General features: G+C 38.6%; 1 protein-coding gene across 1 annotated transcript in view; it reads right to left on the bottom strand.

The window, feature by feature from the left end:
• Positions 1-19,288, bottom strand: part of VWA8 (von Willebrand factor A domain containing 8) — a 299,153-nt gene that overhangs the window by 274,164 nt on the left and 5,701 nt on the right. Inside the window, exon 2 of the mRNA XM_074329337.1 lies at positions 12,073-12,150. Coding sequence (XP_074185438.1) covers positions 12,073-12,150 — 78 coding nt within the window. The remainder of the gene's footprint in view (positions 1-12,072; positions 12,151-19,288) is intronic.

The following is a 19,288-nucleotide window of genomic DNA, read 5'->3' as shown; positions in this document are numbered from 1 at the left end:
AGAATGGGAAGAAAAAGACTTTGAAGCCAAACGGACCTAATTGTGATTTCTTATCCTGTCATTGACCAGTGTCCTCCGACAAGTATTCTGAATCTTCCAGGACTAAGGTTCCTTATTTTCAAAAGAGAGGGAATAACTGAATCACTAAAGACGATTATCATGAGGATTAAAGGTAAAGCACCTTGTCCACCCCTCAGCCCATAAGAACCAGGCAAGGAAGGAGTTAAAGAGACTGACCAGTCCAAGAGCTGGCAAGAATGTGGGGGAACTGGAACTCTTCTACATTGCTGGTGGAAATGTAAAATGATACAACCACTTGGGAAAACAAAATACCAGTTTCTTAGAAAGTTCAACACTTACCATGTGATACGGCCATTTCACTTTTAGGTATTTACACACACAGAAAGTGTATGTCCAGACAAAGAATTGTATCTGAATGTTCAGAGCAACTTTATTTCAAAAATCTCAGAACGTGTCCATCAACAGATGAATGGATAAACAAATTGTAATGTTTCTATACAAAGGAATATTACTCAGCAAAAAAAAAGAAATGAACTATTAAGACATGCAACATGGAAGAACCTCAAAATAATTACATTGAGTGATAGAAACTTGACAAACATAGTATATATTGTATGATTCCATTTATATAAAATTCTAAAAAATCCAAGTAAATCTACAAAGTAGACCAGTGATTCCCAGAGACTAGAGGAACTAGGGACATTATAAGGGGGCACAAGTAAACTTTAGGGGGATAATGAATTTATTTGATCAATATTTTCATTATGGTGATGTTTCATGGCTCTACATATGTTCGAACTAATTAAACTGTACACTTTAATTATACGAAATGTACTGTACATAAATTATACTTAGTAACAGTTAACAGAAGATTAGAAAAACACATATTAAAATGTTAACAGTGTTTATTATTAGGCTTATGGATAACTGAGTTTTATCCTTTGTGTTTTTCAATCTTTTACAAGTTTTTTGTACTGTGTTTTATTTTTGTAATGGGAACAAAAAGTGCTATTTTTTTTAAAAACCATATTGCAAATTAATAACAGCCATATGGGAAGTAGGGAAGAACTGTGATAAAGCAGCAATATGATGGATGACATACATTAGAACACAATTTAATACCCAAAGTTCAATTTGCAACTCAGCTCCTAAAGTGTTTATCTACAAAGTGTTACTAAATTATGATAATTTCCCAAAGATATGTTTGTTGGTCTTAGTATAGCTAGTCATATTCATGACAAGACAATGACAACCAAAAACATAAAATGAAACCAAGGAATGACCTTTGGTTACAAACACATCTCAGAAGAACCAGCAATTTTCAGGTCCTGTCAAATGAGACCAAATTTTTTAAACATAAAGCATGAACTTTTTATTTTTATGAGTCAGGTCGCAGAAAAAGCAGTTCAAACTTACAATGAATGTATTCTTTGCTTTAATAAAAGTTTCACTTTCAACATGGGTTTTTTATTAGATTTAGCTAATACATGCTTACCATAACAAAGAAAAATCCAAAATGTAAAAAAAAAAAAAAAAAAAAAAAAAATTTAATGATCCCTGTTGACCCCTCCCATTCCTAATCCTACTCCTAACCCAGTGTTTCAGGAGGAAGTCAAAGCTAAGAGCCTGGAGTGTAGCCTTCCACACTTTTCTCTACATGTAGACAGACATCTAAAACACCTGTAAAAAGTATTTCAAGAAACATTTTTTAAACAAAATGGTATCATACTTTATATACAACTCTGCAGTCTGCAATTTTTGCTTCCTATCACATAGACAGCCTCTAGGTTCACAGATATAAATCTAATTTAACCTTTTCTAACAGCTGTACAAGATTCCACAATGTGGATTTACAATAATTAAGGCAATCCTTCCACTACTGATGCACTCAGATGGCTTCTAGCTTTTGTCACTACCAAAAACAACAAAATGCTGCAATATATGTATGGTACATATTAATATCCCTTTTTATGTGCTGATTTTTTCCTTAATGGATAGAACCTATAAATAAACTGCTACATCAAAAGACATGTATATTTTTTATTTTAATAGCTGCTATCATATTACTTTCCAAAGAGGTCACATACACTCACGCTTATACCAGCAATGTGTGACGTCATTTCCCTGCAATCTTGTGAGTACTGGACTTTATAATCCTTTTCAACTTTGCCCGAGGTGATGTATGAAAAGTGCTATGTTATTGTGTAATTTGTATCGCCCTAACTGTTAAGCAGGGTTAGAACACATGTTCATACACTTATTGGCCATTTGGATTTCGTCCCCTAAATCATGCCTATTTAGATCCTTTGCCTGTTTTCTACTGCATTACATGATGTTTCTCATCAATTTGTAAGATAAATTTGTATATTATGAGTGTTAATCCTCTGTCTATCATATGTGTCACATATACATTAAAATGTGATTTTTGAGTGAGGGGTTTACTACTTGAATTCGTTTTCTCATCAAACAATGTCATTAATGGTGACTAAATTACCAGGTGGATCCAAAGAAGCCTGTTTAACATATTACACAGCTCAAAAATTGTACATCTGCAATGAAAGTTGCAGAAAGCAACAACAGTCATTAACAGAAAATACAAGGCATCAAAAATTTTAAGCCATCTTGAATACGGCTGCTGGGAGAAAGAAGATCAAAGAAAAATTAAGCACTGAATAAAGATTGCTGTAGAGACTCCAGAGGAGACTTAGGGTCACCTTAAAGAGACTTAGAAGTTGATGGGACTCTCCCTTTTAAGGGCTGTAGTCTTAAAAATACATCTAAAGAAATTTCAAATGAAATCCTTTTCACAAATTTTCATGTCATCAGAGGCAATTAGTGCAACTATCAAAAATAAGGGAAATCGTAAGATTAGAGGCCTTGCTTCTCAGATTGTTTTTCCAGCTCTGACTCTATAAAGGAAGAGAAGCTTAGGTGACACCTTCCTGGAGGCCTTCTGTGTAATTTTTATCACCCGTTCATTAAAACTGACAAGTAGCTGCAATAACTGTTCCACATTACACAAATATGACATAGTTTTTTTGCACGGTGTTCTGTCGCCAATGATGTTGATGAATTTCTCAAATCTCTAAAATTATTAACAAACTAAAGACAGTCTTCCCCCACCCACCACCCACCCCCCCAAAACATCTCTCATCCTGTTGACTTTCTGCCAGAACTCATCATTTTAAGAGCACAATGTTGTAATTCTCGCAGAAAATCTCTGCAGTCCCTAATTGCTTGGATAAGAGGTCAGTGTGTCCAGTAAACCCTAAATGACCTCATATGTAATTGGTCCACAGACTGCAACAAGATTATGTAAAGCGGCAGAAATGTAACTCTGAGGGCAAGTTTAAAGCTGTCTGTTGACAACGGCTCCCCTGGACACCACCTCATGAGGCAAACCCTGGAAGAAATACCAGCTTTGATACGATACAGTTTAACTTCAAGCACACAAACATGAAAGAACCTCTTTTCAAAAGCTGCCAATTTCATCTAAGCCCTGAGATTCGGTTTTCATACCAAAAGGCAAAAAAGCTTTCATTATCCACTTCAACACTTGCAGGTAAGAGGTTAGGGACTCAGATGGTAAGTGGAAGTTGTGATGGTCGAGGCAGGAGGTGAAATGACCTAGAGAATAAAAAGCAGATGAGTAACCCAACTCCTGTGTCCATTATGTGCAGGCGCTGGGCTATACGTAGATGCTGGAGCTAGAAAAATGGCCTACTGTGCCCCACACCGTGAAGACAGAAACAGTTCGAATGAGAAGGTGACAACTGAGTATCAAATATAAGCATTCATTATCTCACTCAGGCCATCACCAATTTAATAAATTTTACTTTGATGAGATAATACTGCTTTCCTGAGGTTTTTAATAGAATCTTAAGACTTCCACTTAAGGAAATTTCAAAGTCTACATGTCAGCCAGTGAGCAGGACTTCTGCCATTCTATTAGATACATGTGAAGTATGCATATCAACATTCATACGTCAACACTGTGATTTTTATTTCTTCATTACTAAAAGATAATAGTGATTTTCAGGGCTTTAAATAATAACTTTGAAAAAGGCAGAAATAAAATAGCACTGCCATGACTGAACTATTTCAGTATTTGTCAATGAACTTGCACACTTTTAAATTCTAAAAGAGTTTTCTAACATACCATTCTCCTTTCCATCCCAGGACTTACTCTAAAGAAAAGTAGCAGAGATATTGAGGCAGACTGTAAAAGCAAAATCAAACTGAAGTCAGGAGATCTGGGCTTAACTGCGAATTAATGAGTCTTCTGACCGCTTTCTTTTGAACCTACTTCCACGGCTGTGAAATGAATTTCAGAGAGAATAAGAATTGCTCAAGTTCCTTTCCTTAACCAAAGTCTATCTTTCATGTTTCATTTGAAAATATTAAATATCTAAAAGGCAAAAAGCTAAATTGAAGCATAAACACAGGAAGGAAAGTAATACATTATCAAACTTCAACAAAACATCATTTCCAATTTTTTTTTTTTAAATAGCTCTGAGAGAGGAAAAGAAAACAAATCCATCAGTTTTCTCATAACTAAACCCACAGTCTCTAATCAATCATGTGATAGCAAGCCAAAGAACTGTAATTTTCCCATTTTGGAAATAGTCCCCCAGAGACGGAGAAAAAAGTTCAAAGAATACAATATTTGAACATACTTGTACTTCAGTATAGAGATGCATAAAGACACATCACAGTATGCAATACAATGTATCTGTCCCACCGCAATGCTCATGCCGTGCAAGAGTTTGGTTAATTTAGCTCAGCCATTTATCTTATTTCAAGTTAACCAAACTTCTCACAGTCTTTTTCTTACAAATGGACACAGTTGCTCATTAGAAACACTAATAGAAACTATGTAACAATTTACTACTGGGTTAAAACTATGTAACAATTTACTACTGGGTTAAAACATAAGCACCATCATCTTGACAGAAAAGCAACAACAGAGAAGGATACTTATATTGTGACTACAGTAGGAAAGATGATGAATGGATACCAAGCCCCCCAAAAATGCAAATTGGAGTCTAATGGATTCTCCAACTGCTTTCAATATAAACTCTTCAGATAAATTTCAAAGGGTAAGTTACTAATAACCAAACACAAAAGAAATGAAAAAATGTTGATTATATAAGAGATGCATGAAAACAGTACTAAAAATTGAAGTATCTAAACCAGAAAATGCTGAGGGTATTTCTTGGTTTGTTTTTCTGGGGTTTTCTGGTGACAATTTATGGGAGTTTTCCTATATTTAACAACAGATACCTTTGACACTTTGGGAGTTGATCAGAGCCAGTCATTGTATTGCCCCTCAGTCATTTGCAAAAATAAAAAATACAATCATTCAAAGTCTATGTTTTTAAGTTTAAAAACTGATATTGCTAAGATCTCTTGAATCCTTAAAAGTAGTATAGTCTTATTAATTCTCTCACTTATTAAGATCCCTCAAGTGATTAAGCATTTGTGACTGTGACAACACATTTCAGCAGACCCCAGATAGGAGACAATGGACCTTAGCTGCTAAAAGAAGGGGTGGATGGGCTATCATCTGTTGAGAACTGTCAGGCAATGACTATGCTTCATGTCTACGTAAAACTGGAAAAACTAGCATTGTTCCCACACTACAAGTACATTAAGTGTGATCTTTGGAAAGAAACGGAAGCTTATTTGGAGAGTCTGCAGACAACCTGAGGGCAAATTCAAACTCAAATCTATTGAGCACTGTGTGCCAAGCCCGCTCCCACATATTTCACCTCTGCTCTTTGATCTCATCCTGACAATACATCCAGGAGGTCGAAATGATCATCCCCTAGTGCAGGGGTGTCCAAACTGCGGCCTGTGGGCCAACTGCAGCCTGCAATCCATTTTTAATTGGCTCGCAGCAAATTCCAAAAATATATTTAGTTTACTTAAATAAACCAGGTGAGGCAATAAGTATTTCACCTCGAGTGAGTGTCCCGGCTGTTTGTGTATCTTACCGCATATGGCCCTTGGTGAAAAATGTTGAAAAAGTTTGGACACCCCTGCCCTAGAGTAAGGAGATGTAGAACAGTTAAGTGACTACAGAAATTAACATGTCTGAAAAAAGAAAGAAAGAAAATGAAATTCACAATCTAGAAAATGGCACAAACAAAATTTTAAACATAATTGCCCCCTCCCCAAGCAGTTGTTACCCTCAGACTATATAAAAGTTTTCAGAACTCAGACTATATAAAAGTTTTCCTATTGTCTATCAAGAGTGCATATTATTCTCCACTTCTGCTGTTTATTATAAAAAGTTAGCTACATTCTTAACAAGGAAAGACTCACAAATCAGAAAAATGAGTGATTTTTTCAATTATTATGTACCTATGGCATGTAAAGTGTTATGTTTTGCTAATTTTTCTCTAGATAAGTATAGTAACTTCAAGAATTATGTCACTAGTCTCGCCCCAGAAAAGAAAACCTGTCCATCACAGCATAATTTGGTATAACCAATAAGTCATTAAAAATAACTCCCACTTCTGGTCAGCTTATAGAGAATTACAAGAGTTTCACTTCCAACCTAACAAGCAGAGCAAATCAGTTGATCTACAAAAATCACTCTCTTCAAAACCCATCATACAGGTAAGGACACAAAGAAACCTAAATGAACTAAATTCTAAAAAGTAATCAGCGCTTTCAAGGAGAGAAGAGACCTAGAGCTCGTTTTCATTCCTGATGGAACAGCAGGAGGAGGAAGACTCTGGCACAGACGTGTCAGGATAAACCAGGTACACTTTGAACAAACCTACACTGGCCACACGTGGGCTGGCATGATACATTAACCCACTGGGAAGTCCCAGCCAGAGAGAAATCTCCACCTACCCACCAACTCTTTTCCATCGGCCTTCTCTGAGTCTACAGGGCTGTACACTTAGAACCAGATGCAGGACAGGAGCCAGAAATCTCCTTCCTGAGGCACGTGGGACCTGTCTCCTTAGTGCAAGGCAACAACCCACAGAAGGCTGGCGGAGGGACACAAAAGGTGATAGAAACCCCTCCATGCACTTCAGGTTTTTATCCAGGGCAAGGAGCAGTTCTCAAGGATGGGGCTAGGGCAGGAGAGCTGAGGAAAATCCTTCGGACATTCCTGACCTTCACTGACAGCCCCTGAAGGCTGGAGGCAGACAGGACAAGAGAGAGGAGATGCAGACAGCAGGATAAGGACTGAATGGCAAAGAGAAACCCACAGAAACCCAAATATCTGGCAGCTATAAAGCAAAGAGAGATTGGCCAGGGTTTGTAAAGCTGGAGATTGCGCTATAAAGCACAAAGAGAACCCAGGAATCTCACCAGAATTCAGATCCTGAACCCTGCTGGAGGGAAAATCCTGATCCCTTTCTCAAAACATTAAAGCTTCTTAGCTTTAAATGGAATCTAAGGAAAGCAACAACAAAGCCCAGCACCTCTGAAACCCATCCTTCCATAAAAGTAATGAGAACACTGGCAAAAGTTGTCAAAAAAAAAATCAACTTTTTCCGAACTCTAGAAATTAACAAAAGACTTTCAACAATCTGACATACATTTACCCAAGAAAAGTGGGTGAATCTCAGTAAGAACAGTGAGCTTTGTGGTGTTTTAACTTGCCCTGTTCCCATCTCTCTCCCCACCTCTGTGGTAATCTTAAAAACCAGCTGCCCACAATGGTGGTGGAAACCACTGCCAACCACTGAGGGGGAAGAACAGGGTTGGAGATCCCCAAAAGCCCCACCCGCAGAGAGCTATCCATACTTGCCCATCTAGCAGCTTCCTGAAAAGCTCCATTCTTAGAATTGGTCTTTGACTGACTCAGAACTCCCTGTGTGCAAACAGCACTACCCTGGGGCCATTGTCAAAGAAAAATCAGCACGCTTGCTGATATCACAGCTGCTTGAGCAGCAAAACCAGCTGGAGCTCACGCAAGGAGGACCAACTCTGAAAGGGAAAGACTATGAATGACATGTCCAAAGGAAGCTTTGAAAAGTCCCAGTGTATGCCTAGGGGTCTAGAACACTATGCACATGTTCAGAAGTCGGGAGAAGGGCCAAATCTCACACCATGGGCTGGCATTTCCGCTTCGCACAAGCAGGACGTAAAGGCTGAGACACACTTAGAAGCTGTCTGTGTGGCACCGAAATCATGCCCAACATTCACAGAGAAACCCTGGGCAAAGGCTGAGAGAACTTACTCATTCAAGGCATTTAAGAAATCTCTGGGGCGGCCGGATGGCTCAGGTGGTTAGAGTGCGAGCTCTCAACAACAGGGTTGCTGGTTCTATTCCAACATGGGCCAGTGAGCTGCACCCTCCACAACTAGATTGAAAATGGTGACTGGACTTGGAGCTGAGCTGTGCCCTCCACAACTAGATTGAAGGACAACAACTTGGAGTTGATGGGCCCTGGAGAATCAAACTGTTCCCCAATATTCCCCAATAAAAAATAAAAAAAAGAAAGAAATCTCTGTTCAATCATTACCTGACCACTAATCTACCTGAGCTGGAACTTCAGAGGCTGCACATGGCAAAGAATAGAGACTTGAGAAAAACAGTCACCACACAAACAAACAGCAACAATGGCAAGGAGCAAAAACAAAACTTGGGGAAGGGAGGAATCTGATTTCCAGAGTTGCCACATTAACTATTTATTATGTCTGCTCAACAACAACAAAAATTGTGAGAAACACAGAGAAATAGGAACATATTGTCCCTACACAGAGAAAAAAAAGCAGTCAGTGAAAACTATCTCTGAGGAAGCCGGGCATTAGACTAAGTAGACAACACTTTAAATCAGCTATTTTAAATACGTTCAAATACTTAAAAAGAAAGCCTGTCTATAAAATTAAAGGAAAGCATGACAACAACATCTCACCAGAAAATATCAATAAAGACATAGAAATTATTTTTTTAAAAAAAGATCCAAATACAAATTCTGAAGTTGAAAAGTACAAGTGAAATTTAAAAATTCACTGGAGGGACTCAACAATAGATATGAGCACGCAGAATAATCAGCAAACTTGAAGTGTAAGAAACAGTTTTAAAAAGAGAGAAAGAGAATAAAGAAAAAGTAAACAGGGCTTCAGAAACCCATGGGACACCATTTAGTATACTAACATACACATAGCAGTAGTCTCAGAAAGGAAGGAGAGAGAGGAAGAAAGAAAAAACAATGAAGAATAATTGCCAAAATCTCCCCCCAAATTGATGGAAAAACATTCACCTGCACATCCAAGAAGCTCAACAAACTCCAAACAAGTAAAACTCAAAGAGATCTGTAATTACACATACCATAGTTAAACTATCAAAAGCTAAAGCCAGAGAGAGTATCTTGATAGCAGAGAGAAAAGCGACTCATCACATAGAGGGGATGCTTGACAAAATTAGTAACTGACTCCTCATCAGAAACTATGGAAGCTGTAGGCAGTAAGAGGACATATTCAAAGTGCTGAAAGGAAAAGAAAACTGTCAACCAAGAATTCCATATCCAGTAAAATTACTTTACAAACAACGAGACAAAATTAAGAAATTACCAGATAAACAAATGCTGAGAGAATTCATCACTAGCAGATCTGCCTACAAGAAACACGGAAGGGAGACCTTCCTTTGTGCTGAAATGAAAGCACACAAGACAGTAACTCAAATCCACAAAGAAGGAATAGCAGTAAAGGTAAATGCATACATAAACAGAGAGACAGTATAAATATATTTTTGTCTGTAACTGTTTTATCTGATTTAAAAGACAACTTCATAAAACTATAATTATATAATTGTGTCAATAAACATTTACTGTATAAAGATATAATTAGTATGACAATAACAGCACAAAGGAAGTGGAAGAAAACAGAGCTATACTGGAGCCAAGTTTTTGTATACTATTGAAATTAAGTTAGTATAAATCTGAACAAGTTTGTCTTAAGTTAAATTGTTAATTGTAATCCCTAGAGTGACCACTAAGGAAATAACTCAAAAAATATATAGTAAAAGAAAAGTAGGACAGAGTGGAGAGGACAGAGTGGAGAGGACAGATTGTAGAACCATTTGGGAACGAGTAAATGGAAATTTGTTAGATGAAAGTGAGACAGTCTCCATCAAGGAGCACTTAGTCTCGTGGAAGAATCTGAAGAGTGAACCAAAAATTATTCTGTATTGTACCCAATGACGGGAACATAGAATAGGGAAAGGAGAGTGGCAGGAGATGCGGCCGAGACTAGATCATGAAAGGCGAAGACTGACCTTTGTTCCTAAGGTATCAAGAGAATCATTTAAGGACTTTTGAGAAAAGAAGTGACATGATTTTGTACAAAGAAGTGACCGTGAGTCATTAGGGAAATACAAATGAAAACAATGAAATACCACTTCATATCCATGAAGATGGCTATAATAAAACAGACAGATAATAACAAGCGTTGTTGAAGATGTGAAGAAACCGAAATGTTCATACATTGTTGGTGAGAAGGTAAAATGGCGCAGCTTCCCTGAAGAAGTTTGGTTATTCCTCAAAATGTTAAACATAGAGTTCCATATGACCTAGCAATTCCACTCCTAGGTACATACCCAAGAAAACTGAAAACATGTCCACACAAAAACTTGTATATGAAAGTTCATAGCAGTATTATTCATGACAGCTCAAAAGCAGGAAAAAAACAAATGTCCATCAACTGATGAGTGGATAAACAAAATGTGGTATATACATACAATGGAATATTGTTTAGCCACAAAAAGAAATGAATTACTGATACATGTTACAACATGGATGACCCTTAAAGACATTATAAGTTATGATAACATTCTGAAATAAGCCAGACACAAAGCCTACATATGTATGATCCCATTTATATGAAACGTTCAGAACAGCAAATCCACAAAAACAAAGTATGTTAGTGATTGCCAAAGGCAGCGGGTTGGTGGGTTAGAAAGAGGAGGACACAGGGAGTGACTATTAATGGATATGAGGTTTCTTTTGGGGGTGATGAAAGTGTTCTAAGCTAGATAGTGGCATGGTCACACAACTTTGTGAATATACTAACAAGGTCTGAGTTGCATACTTCAAAAAGGTGAATTTCATGGTATGTGAATTATACGTCAATAAAGCTGTTATAAAACAAAAACCATGATGAGGTAGCATTTTGCACATAGTAGAAGTAAAACAAAAAGACTAGAAATCCCTTAGTGCATGTTGGAGAGCATGCACAACATCACTGTGGGTCAGAGGGTAAAATGGTACGATTCCTTTGGAGACCTGCTTGGCAGTGTCTTATAAAGTTAAACAGGCACCCACCCCTATGACTCATCAATTCAACTATTTACTCAAGAGAAGTGAAAATTTATGACCACATAATTGTACAGGAATGTACACAGCACCTTATTCATAACAGTCCAAAAATGGAAACCATCCAGACGTCAAGAAGAGACTGGATAAACAAAATGTAGTATACTTAGGATATATCCAATAGACTAATACTCAGCAATAAAAAAACAAACTGATAGGAGCAGCCACATGGGTGAACCTCAAAATCATTATCTTCATGATTTTTTAAACAAACCATGCTATATGATTCTATTTCTATAAAGGTGAAGAACAGACAAACCCAATCAATCACGGCAGAAAAAAGAACAGTGGTTTCCAGGGCAGGGCAGCCGGGAAGGGGCTCAAGAGCACACTCGGTGATGAACGTAACCTTGGTGCTTATACAGGTTTGTAAAATTGTCAAAACCAAAATAAATGTTTAAGATCTGTGCATTTTGTTATATTTAAATTTTATCTTAATTAAAAAAACCCAATAGTATGTGAAAAAAAATAAGTGTTTTCCTGAAATATTCATGGGTGAAGTTATATGCTATCTGGGATAGGTTTTAAATTCTCCAGAACAAAAAAATGGGAGCCAGGTAAAAGAAGATAGGCATATGCTGATGAATGTTGAAGCTGAATGACAGTACATCAGGTTTACACTATTTTCTCTAGTTTTGTATATCTTTACAAATTCACATAATGAAAAAGTTAAAAGTTATTCATTCATAAATAAATGACCATTTCTTACTGTAATTCTGTGGCACAAGTTCGGGGCTCTTAGGAGTTTTCAACTTGTAGGATACGTCTCCAATATTAACTGTATCACCTAAAAAGACAATAAAGAAACACAATCATTACAAGAGACAACGGAGAAAACCATACCCTAGGCCTTTTGCAACAACGACTCTCCTGACCCACAGAGAGGGGTGTGCTAGGAATATACCACACGTCAGTCTGTCAGTCTCCGCAGACAAACCTGTCTTATCAGGCACGATGCTCGAAATCTTGTGCCCAAAGTATAAATTATGGGAAAAGACACGGGAGGCATCGGTGAAATTTGCACCTTAAATGCTACGTTAGCAAAAAAGGTGACGTACCATAAAATAGGCTAACCAGTTTTATTTTCTCATTAATAGAAGTACTAATAGGATCAAGGATGACACAGAAGGAGGTGTTTCGTTTAGGCTCTTCCAAAGCATCCATGGGGGGTATTGTAAAAATGTATCTGCAACATTTTTACATCTCTATATGTTCTTTTTACTACCTACAACTTCAAGTTCTCTCAATATTGGAAAACTCAATATTTCTAGGTACATAAAAAGAAGAAAGCCTCAGGGGCATATATACCAAAAAGTCCCACAGGAAACAAGCAAAATAGAGAAAAGTTCTCAGTAACTTCCACAAGGTTCTAATTGTTTTTTAAGTAACACTAATTTCTGGTGGATCTTCTAAAGTGCAGGACTAAACTGAACAATCTCTGCTTTGCTCCCTCCAACAGCAAAACAGGCATCTTGCTACTATCAGCAACTAGAACGTCATTTGGAGAGGGCTCAGAGACACTCGGAGAAAGAAACTGTGACACATCTCAAAACCGCCAGTTTCGTGCTAGTGAGGTATTCTGGAGACTAAGGCCCTAGGTCATGGTGAAAATACCAAGAGTCAACACTTATAGAATGATTACTATCGTCCAAGTACTTCACACATCCCCAAAACAACCCCATGAGACAGACTTTACAAATGAGGGAATTTGTGATCTGTGGGGAGAAAAGTTTTTATAGCTGAATAAATATATTATATTACAGGCATGTGGTAAATTGAGAGACAGTAGAAACACTGTAGAATACAGGTTTGGTTTCAGATACAGAAGACATGCATATGGAGAGTTCAATTGTACATACAAATCAATAGAGTTTTCCTCTGAATTGGTTAATCTGCCAATACTTGAACACTGGCAATTTGGCAAACCATGTTATAGAGACATTATTTCTGTCATTTCGTTTAAATGTAAACTGTGAATAAGCACGGTTCCTGTGAGCTCTTTCATGTACTGCTGTAACCAAAGCCCACCTCCAAGTAGCTCGGTGAAAGGGCACTGGGGTTTCAGCTACAGCAGTTACACGAAATAACTCACAGAACCACAGGGTCACCAATGAGACCCGGCTCAGGAACTCATCCACAGCAGCCAACAGCAAATGGTCAAAGCTACACCCCAGGATAAACACGCTGAGATACTGTCCCAGCACCACGAAATCCATGGGACACCATGACCAGAGGACAACTCCTCCCATGTAACTTGGATATCTTTCAAACCTGTGAAAAGGTGGGAAAACACTATCTTAAGCTGCAGAAATCATGGTTCTTCATCTTTCATCTGAAGTCTTCAGATGCATCTTGTAATAAGAACATCGCCGTAAGTAAACTGTTCCTGCAGCCTGGGCGTACGCCCTCGTGACTGGGCAGGGGCGTTTAACTGGCGGAGCCTAGGTTGTACCCACAGCCTGGCTGCCAGGGTGCAGGTGGGAGGAGGGACCAACCACTGTGTTTCCAGAGTGGAGTCAGGGCCCTGTTTCCCGTCAAGACTCACAGCACGGGATTCCACTTCTCTCGCTCCCTGTCCCCCCTTCACCCCGTTTTCCTCCTACCTCACTACGACTTCTCAAGTCTTTGCTTCTCTTCTTCCTCTTCTCCTCAGTGTCTTAACATTGGGTGCAGGGGCCAATTCTAGCCTCTTCTAGTTCATCTACGACTTCTCCTTGTTGAGCTCACCCAGTCGTATGCCTTTAAATGCAGCTAATGTATATTGCTGGGTCCAAATGTATATCTCTAATAGGCATAGTAAACTTCACATATTCAAAACTGCACTGCTGACCTTTCCACCAAAATGTGCTCTCCCCACAGTATTCTGCAGTTCCGCTAAGGGCACCTTAATCCTTCCAGTTGCTCAGGCCATAAACCTCGCAGCCATCCTTACCTTTTCTCTCTCATTCCCCATCAGAAAGTCCCACTGACTGTCTTTAAGGTATATCCAGTATTGCCCACTTTTCACACCCTCTACCACCACATTGCTGACCCAAGCCAATTAGGGGTTTCCTACTTCAATCATTTTCTCATTTAAACAGCATTATGTCTCACCTAACAGACCTCCTGTTTCACCCCTTGCAGCCTACAGTTTATTCTCAACAGAGCAGCCACAGTGATGATAATAAAATAGCAACCAAGTAACGCCAGTCCTCTGCTCAACCCTCCGGTGTTTGCAGTGGCCTAAAAGGCTGGTTCTGAGGACGCCCCACTTGCTCTCTGACCTCATCTCCTACTAGTGTCTACTGCAGCCTCGCGGGTCTCCTCACTCTTCCTTAAGCATGGCAGACACATCCTCATTTTACGCTTTTGCACTGGATTTTCCTAGTGACAAATGCTCATCCTAAACATATACATTTATCAATCAGGGTCCCAGCACGAAACAAATGGTACATTCAGACTGAGTAACTGAGGACAGTATAATGAAGGAACCATGTATGAAGGTGTGGGCAGAGTCTAGGAAAACCAACAGGATGGTGCAGTGCCCTGGGACTAGGGTTTCCAGGCGGGAATTCCCGCCCGTTCTCAGGAATTTTTTTTTCACTTTTCCGTTCCTGAATCCCGAGAAAAGTTGGTAAGGAAATTGGGAAAATCAGCTCCTTGAACCCAGGTGGTTGGTAGTATCGGCAGTCACTTTGTGGGAACGATTCATCGTGGAGAACAGAAAACAGTTTATATCTCGGGATTCGGGAACGGGAAAGCGAGAAAAATTCCTGAGAACGGGCGGGAATTCCTGCCTGGAAACCCTGGGACTAGCAGTTACAGAAGCCGGTACACCCCTAGGTCTGAAGGAGCACGGGGAAAGAGCCAGCAAAGAGAGCGAGCATATTGAGGAAGCTTCCTAGGAGGAGCTGTGACCCTTAGAGGAGGAAGACATCAAACCCATGGTGGTCACCTGGCCAGGAGGGAGCGGAGGAATCTACACGAACCAGACACCGACATAAGCAAAAGGAGAAACAGACAAATCTAAAATCATACCCCGATATTTTAATGCATCTCTCTTAGTAAATTGATGGAAGAGCAAGGACAAAAATAGAAGGATACAGAAGGGCAGATAATCGCTTTTCGACCTGCTGGCTAAGAGTAGAAGCAAGGACTGAGAAGATGTGAAAACATTATTAGCCACTCAACCTAAATGACCTTTACACTACACCCAACAATAGCAGAAGGCCTATTCTTTTACATGGGAACAGTCACCAAAATAGATCATAGGCTGGACCATAAATGCAAGTCATAATACATTTCAGAGGATTGAAACCATACAAAAATGTTTTCTGATCAAAATGAATCAATAACAAAGATCTGAAAATAACTCAAAAGTCTAAACATCTAGAAATCAAGCAACAGGCCTTCTCAAAAAATCCAAAGAAATCACAACGGACACTGGACTCACTAATAAGTAGGGCAGCGCCGCCTGCTGTGGGCAGAGGACAAAGACCGCCCACAGGGACTGGGCACCCGCCCGCCGGCCTCCGCTGGGCAGCTCTGGGACACCCCCTGCTGGATACCAGGCTACAGCTTCCTGAGCCAGCTAAGCCATACCGGTGGCCCAACTCTGCCCTCCGTGTCACTAACGTGTTCAATGTCTACTTTCGCTCATATCCGTCTCCTGCCTTCCATACCTGTCAGTAGCGCGCTGGACACTTGAGATATTCCAGAGACACCTCAACTTGAACATGAGAAAAAGCGAACTCTGTGTTCTCCGTTCTGTACTGTCCAGCCATCGCCAAGCAGCTCCAACTCTTGTACTCTGACCTCGGCGACTACCTCCTCAGGTGAGGCCTCCCACACCTCTCCCACCCTCAAACCTCTCACCTGCCCATGAGCCGCCCCTCACTTTTCCTTTTGCACCACCTCCACCTGCCCCAACAATGGATCACTCCATTCCCACCTTTCCGCTACCGTAGTATCTGGCTCCTGCTTCTGTAATAGCATTTCTCACACTGCATTAGTTATTGGTTTTGTCTCCTCCACAACAATGGCCCTTAGATGAGGGTACACAAACACGTTCCGGGGGTACAGAGCATGGCAGTATTACAGGGATCCGTTTTCAGACCTCCCATGTGCTCTTCCCTAAGGTTGATCTGCGAACAGTTCCTGCAGGTTCTCCATTCCCAAGGCCCTTTCAGGAGCCCTTCTCCCTATTATTTTCCTATGGGATGTGGTGCGTTGAACCGGGGACCACCCGGACATGTTAAATTATATTTTAAGAGAAGCTGCCTTTAAAAACTACTCGAATCAACATAAAGCTGTCTAGGAATTGTTTTTCCATGGCTTATATATTTCTGCTAAAGGAGTAGCTTGAGAACTGACTGAAGTATCTTGGCCTGTGTTGGCCTGTGTCAGGCACAGTGCACTGCAGGGTGGGGAAGTGAGTGAGTCAGGCACACCTCGTTTCATTGTGCTTCACAGATGTTGCATTTTACAAATTGAAGGCAAGACCCTCCACCAGCAAAAAGAACACAACTCGCCTCATTGCAATACCTGCTTTAATGAGGTGGTCAGGAGCCCACCCCACAATCGCTCCGAGCTACTCCTGTTCTGTCACATAATCCAAGATGGGAGAACTCAGCGCAAAGAAAGTTCTGAAAACTGACTTTGCACATACTTAAAGGTAAGCTATTTTCTCAGTTTTGCTCAGTTCTTATCTTGAGAACATGCTATTCACGGGGGTGGGGGGGGGAAGGCACCTCAAATACCTGAAGCAGTACACATCGTTGATGCTCATCCATTTTAACGCAACTGAGACAGTTTTCAGAACCACCAAGTTTTTCACAATACATTGGATAAAAAACACAGAAAACGTTTAAATGTTCCTTTCAGATCAGATGTGTACCTTTCAATATGATAGTTAAAAATTTATTCTCCAATATCATCATGAAATATCCATTCAATTATAGTCATTCTTCATCTTATAAGGTGCTATTTTCTAAAGCTTATTGTGAAAAGGTTATATACCGTGTTTCCCCCAAAATAAGACCTAACCGGAAAAAAAGCCCTCCATGATTTTTCAGGATGACATCCCTGAACATAAGCTCTAATGTGTCTTTTGGAGCAAAAATTAAGGTAAGGCCCTATCTGATTTTCAGGAAAACGGGGTAGTAACCACTGACCTAATTAGCTTTGTTTCACTAAATACAAATCATGAGGTCGAAAGAAACTGAATTAATATTTCTGACTTTTTTTTTTTGCCATTTTTAAAAAATTTATTGGGGTGACAATTGTGTGTTCACCATCCAGAGTCAGTTCTTCTTCCATCACCATATATTTGATCCCCCTTACCCTCATCTCCCACCCATATTTCTGACTTTTATACATGATTTAAAATTTTTCTCTAAAGCCCATACATAGTTCATTACACATTTTATAAACAACAGCATGCCTTCTACCATAATCCTCATTATATAAATAATTTATTTTAACTGATATTATATTATTTCATTATAAATTAAAGAACAAAACTGTTATCCTATATTATGAAATAGCTAATTTAAAATATGTAAGCACTAGATTCCTTTATTCTTTGCTTTACTGCACTTAGTAGTTTAGCCTACAAAAGGTGTCCCATAATTTATTTTTCAGTGTTTTTTTAACATTCCTTAAAATATATGTTAACACATTCATTTGAATTGAAAGGTAAAAAATACAGTTCCTGTCACAAAGTCGAATTTGGCTGATTGGGATGACAGTACAGACTACCTTTGTTAATTATGAAAACTTTAAGAATTGAACAAAAAAGTATTTAAACTGTGATAAGGTAAAAGCATTTTCTCAAAAAAAAAAATGATTTGGCAAAGGTATGCTAAATGAAGGTTGTATTTTTACCAACAATTTCTGAGTACATTAGATTAAAAAACAGCCTCTAAGTGAGAAAGGAACCATAGCCATTTGGTTAATTCTGCTAAAGCCTTTTTAGTGAACCACCCATAAAATGAGACTGGAGTGATTCAGTGACTTCCTGCAAGTCAAGTGGTTTCTGACACTTTGTTACCTACAAAAATTTTAAAAAGACTGTAATAAAGTTGTCAGTTGATACAAGGTCATTAAAAGTAACATTTTTGATAATAAATCAACATATTAGTGTCTCATAACTTAAAAAGTGTACAAAGAATTGAGTAATAGTACTATATCAAAATTCTTTACATTTTCACAATCATTAATATTCAACTAGGGAATATTAATTATACTAATTAATATTCAACTGGGGGAAAGGCCACCCATGTCATTAACAGGCATTTTTCCACAAAATTTTAGTCTTTATGAAGATTTGGAACAATGTGTTCTAATAATTGTAATGATAGAAACATTTTAACATTTAGACATTTTTGTTACAGAAAAGTATAATAAAAATAACACTTTCAGGAATAAAAATATATTAAGTTACAATTATGAGGAGTAAGTATAATTGAAATACAATTTCAAGGAGACAAAGCAACAATGTAAATTTTCCAACGGAGCTTTTTATCTATTTTCAAAATAGAGATCCTAGCTAATAAATTACTAAGCTATTCTGATTCCATTTAAAAGCTATACTTTAAAGAGGATTGTAACAATTCTTGTTTTAAATGTCAATATTTACAATACACTGGAAACATCACGCTTGGCACCTATTTACTCTTGTTTGGAAAACTTGTAGATATCAATCTAAAAATGTTCAAAGGGACACATATTTGCAAAATCCTTTTAGGAGGTAAGTGAAAAAAATGTTTTTAGATCACTGCTCAGTCTGTAAGACCACAGTATTTTATGGGCAGGGCCTACATTTTAATCACCTTTGTGCCAAAAACAATACCTCAAACCAAGCAGGTATTCAATACATGTTTGATAAATGAATAAAAAAAATAAGTGATTATAGTTTTAAATTAAATTTTGTTTTCTTAATTATT

Source organism: Rhinolophus sinicus, linkage group LG04 (assembly GCF_036562045.2).
Source record: "Rhinolophus sinicus isolate RSC01 linkage group LG04, ASM3656204v1, whole genome shotgun sequence".
NCBI classification, from domain to species: domain Eukaryota; kingdom Metazoa; phylum Chordata; class Mammalia; order Chiroptera; family Rhinolophidae; genus Rhinolophus; species Rhinolophus sinicus.
The sequence above is the reverse complement of the archived record's forward strand: the minus strand, read 5'-3'. Positions and strand labels throughout refer to the sequence as shown.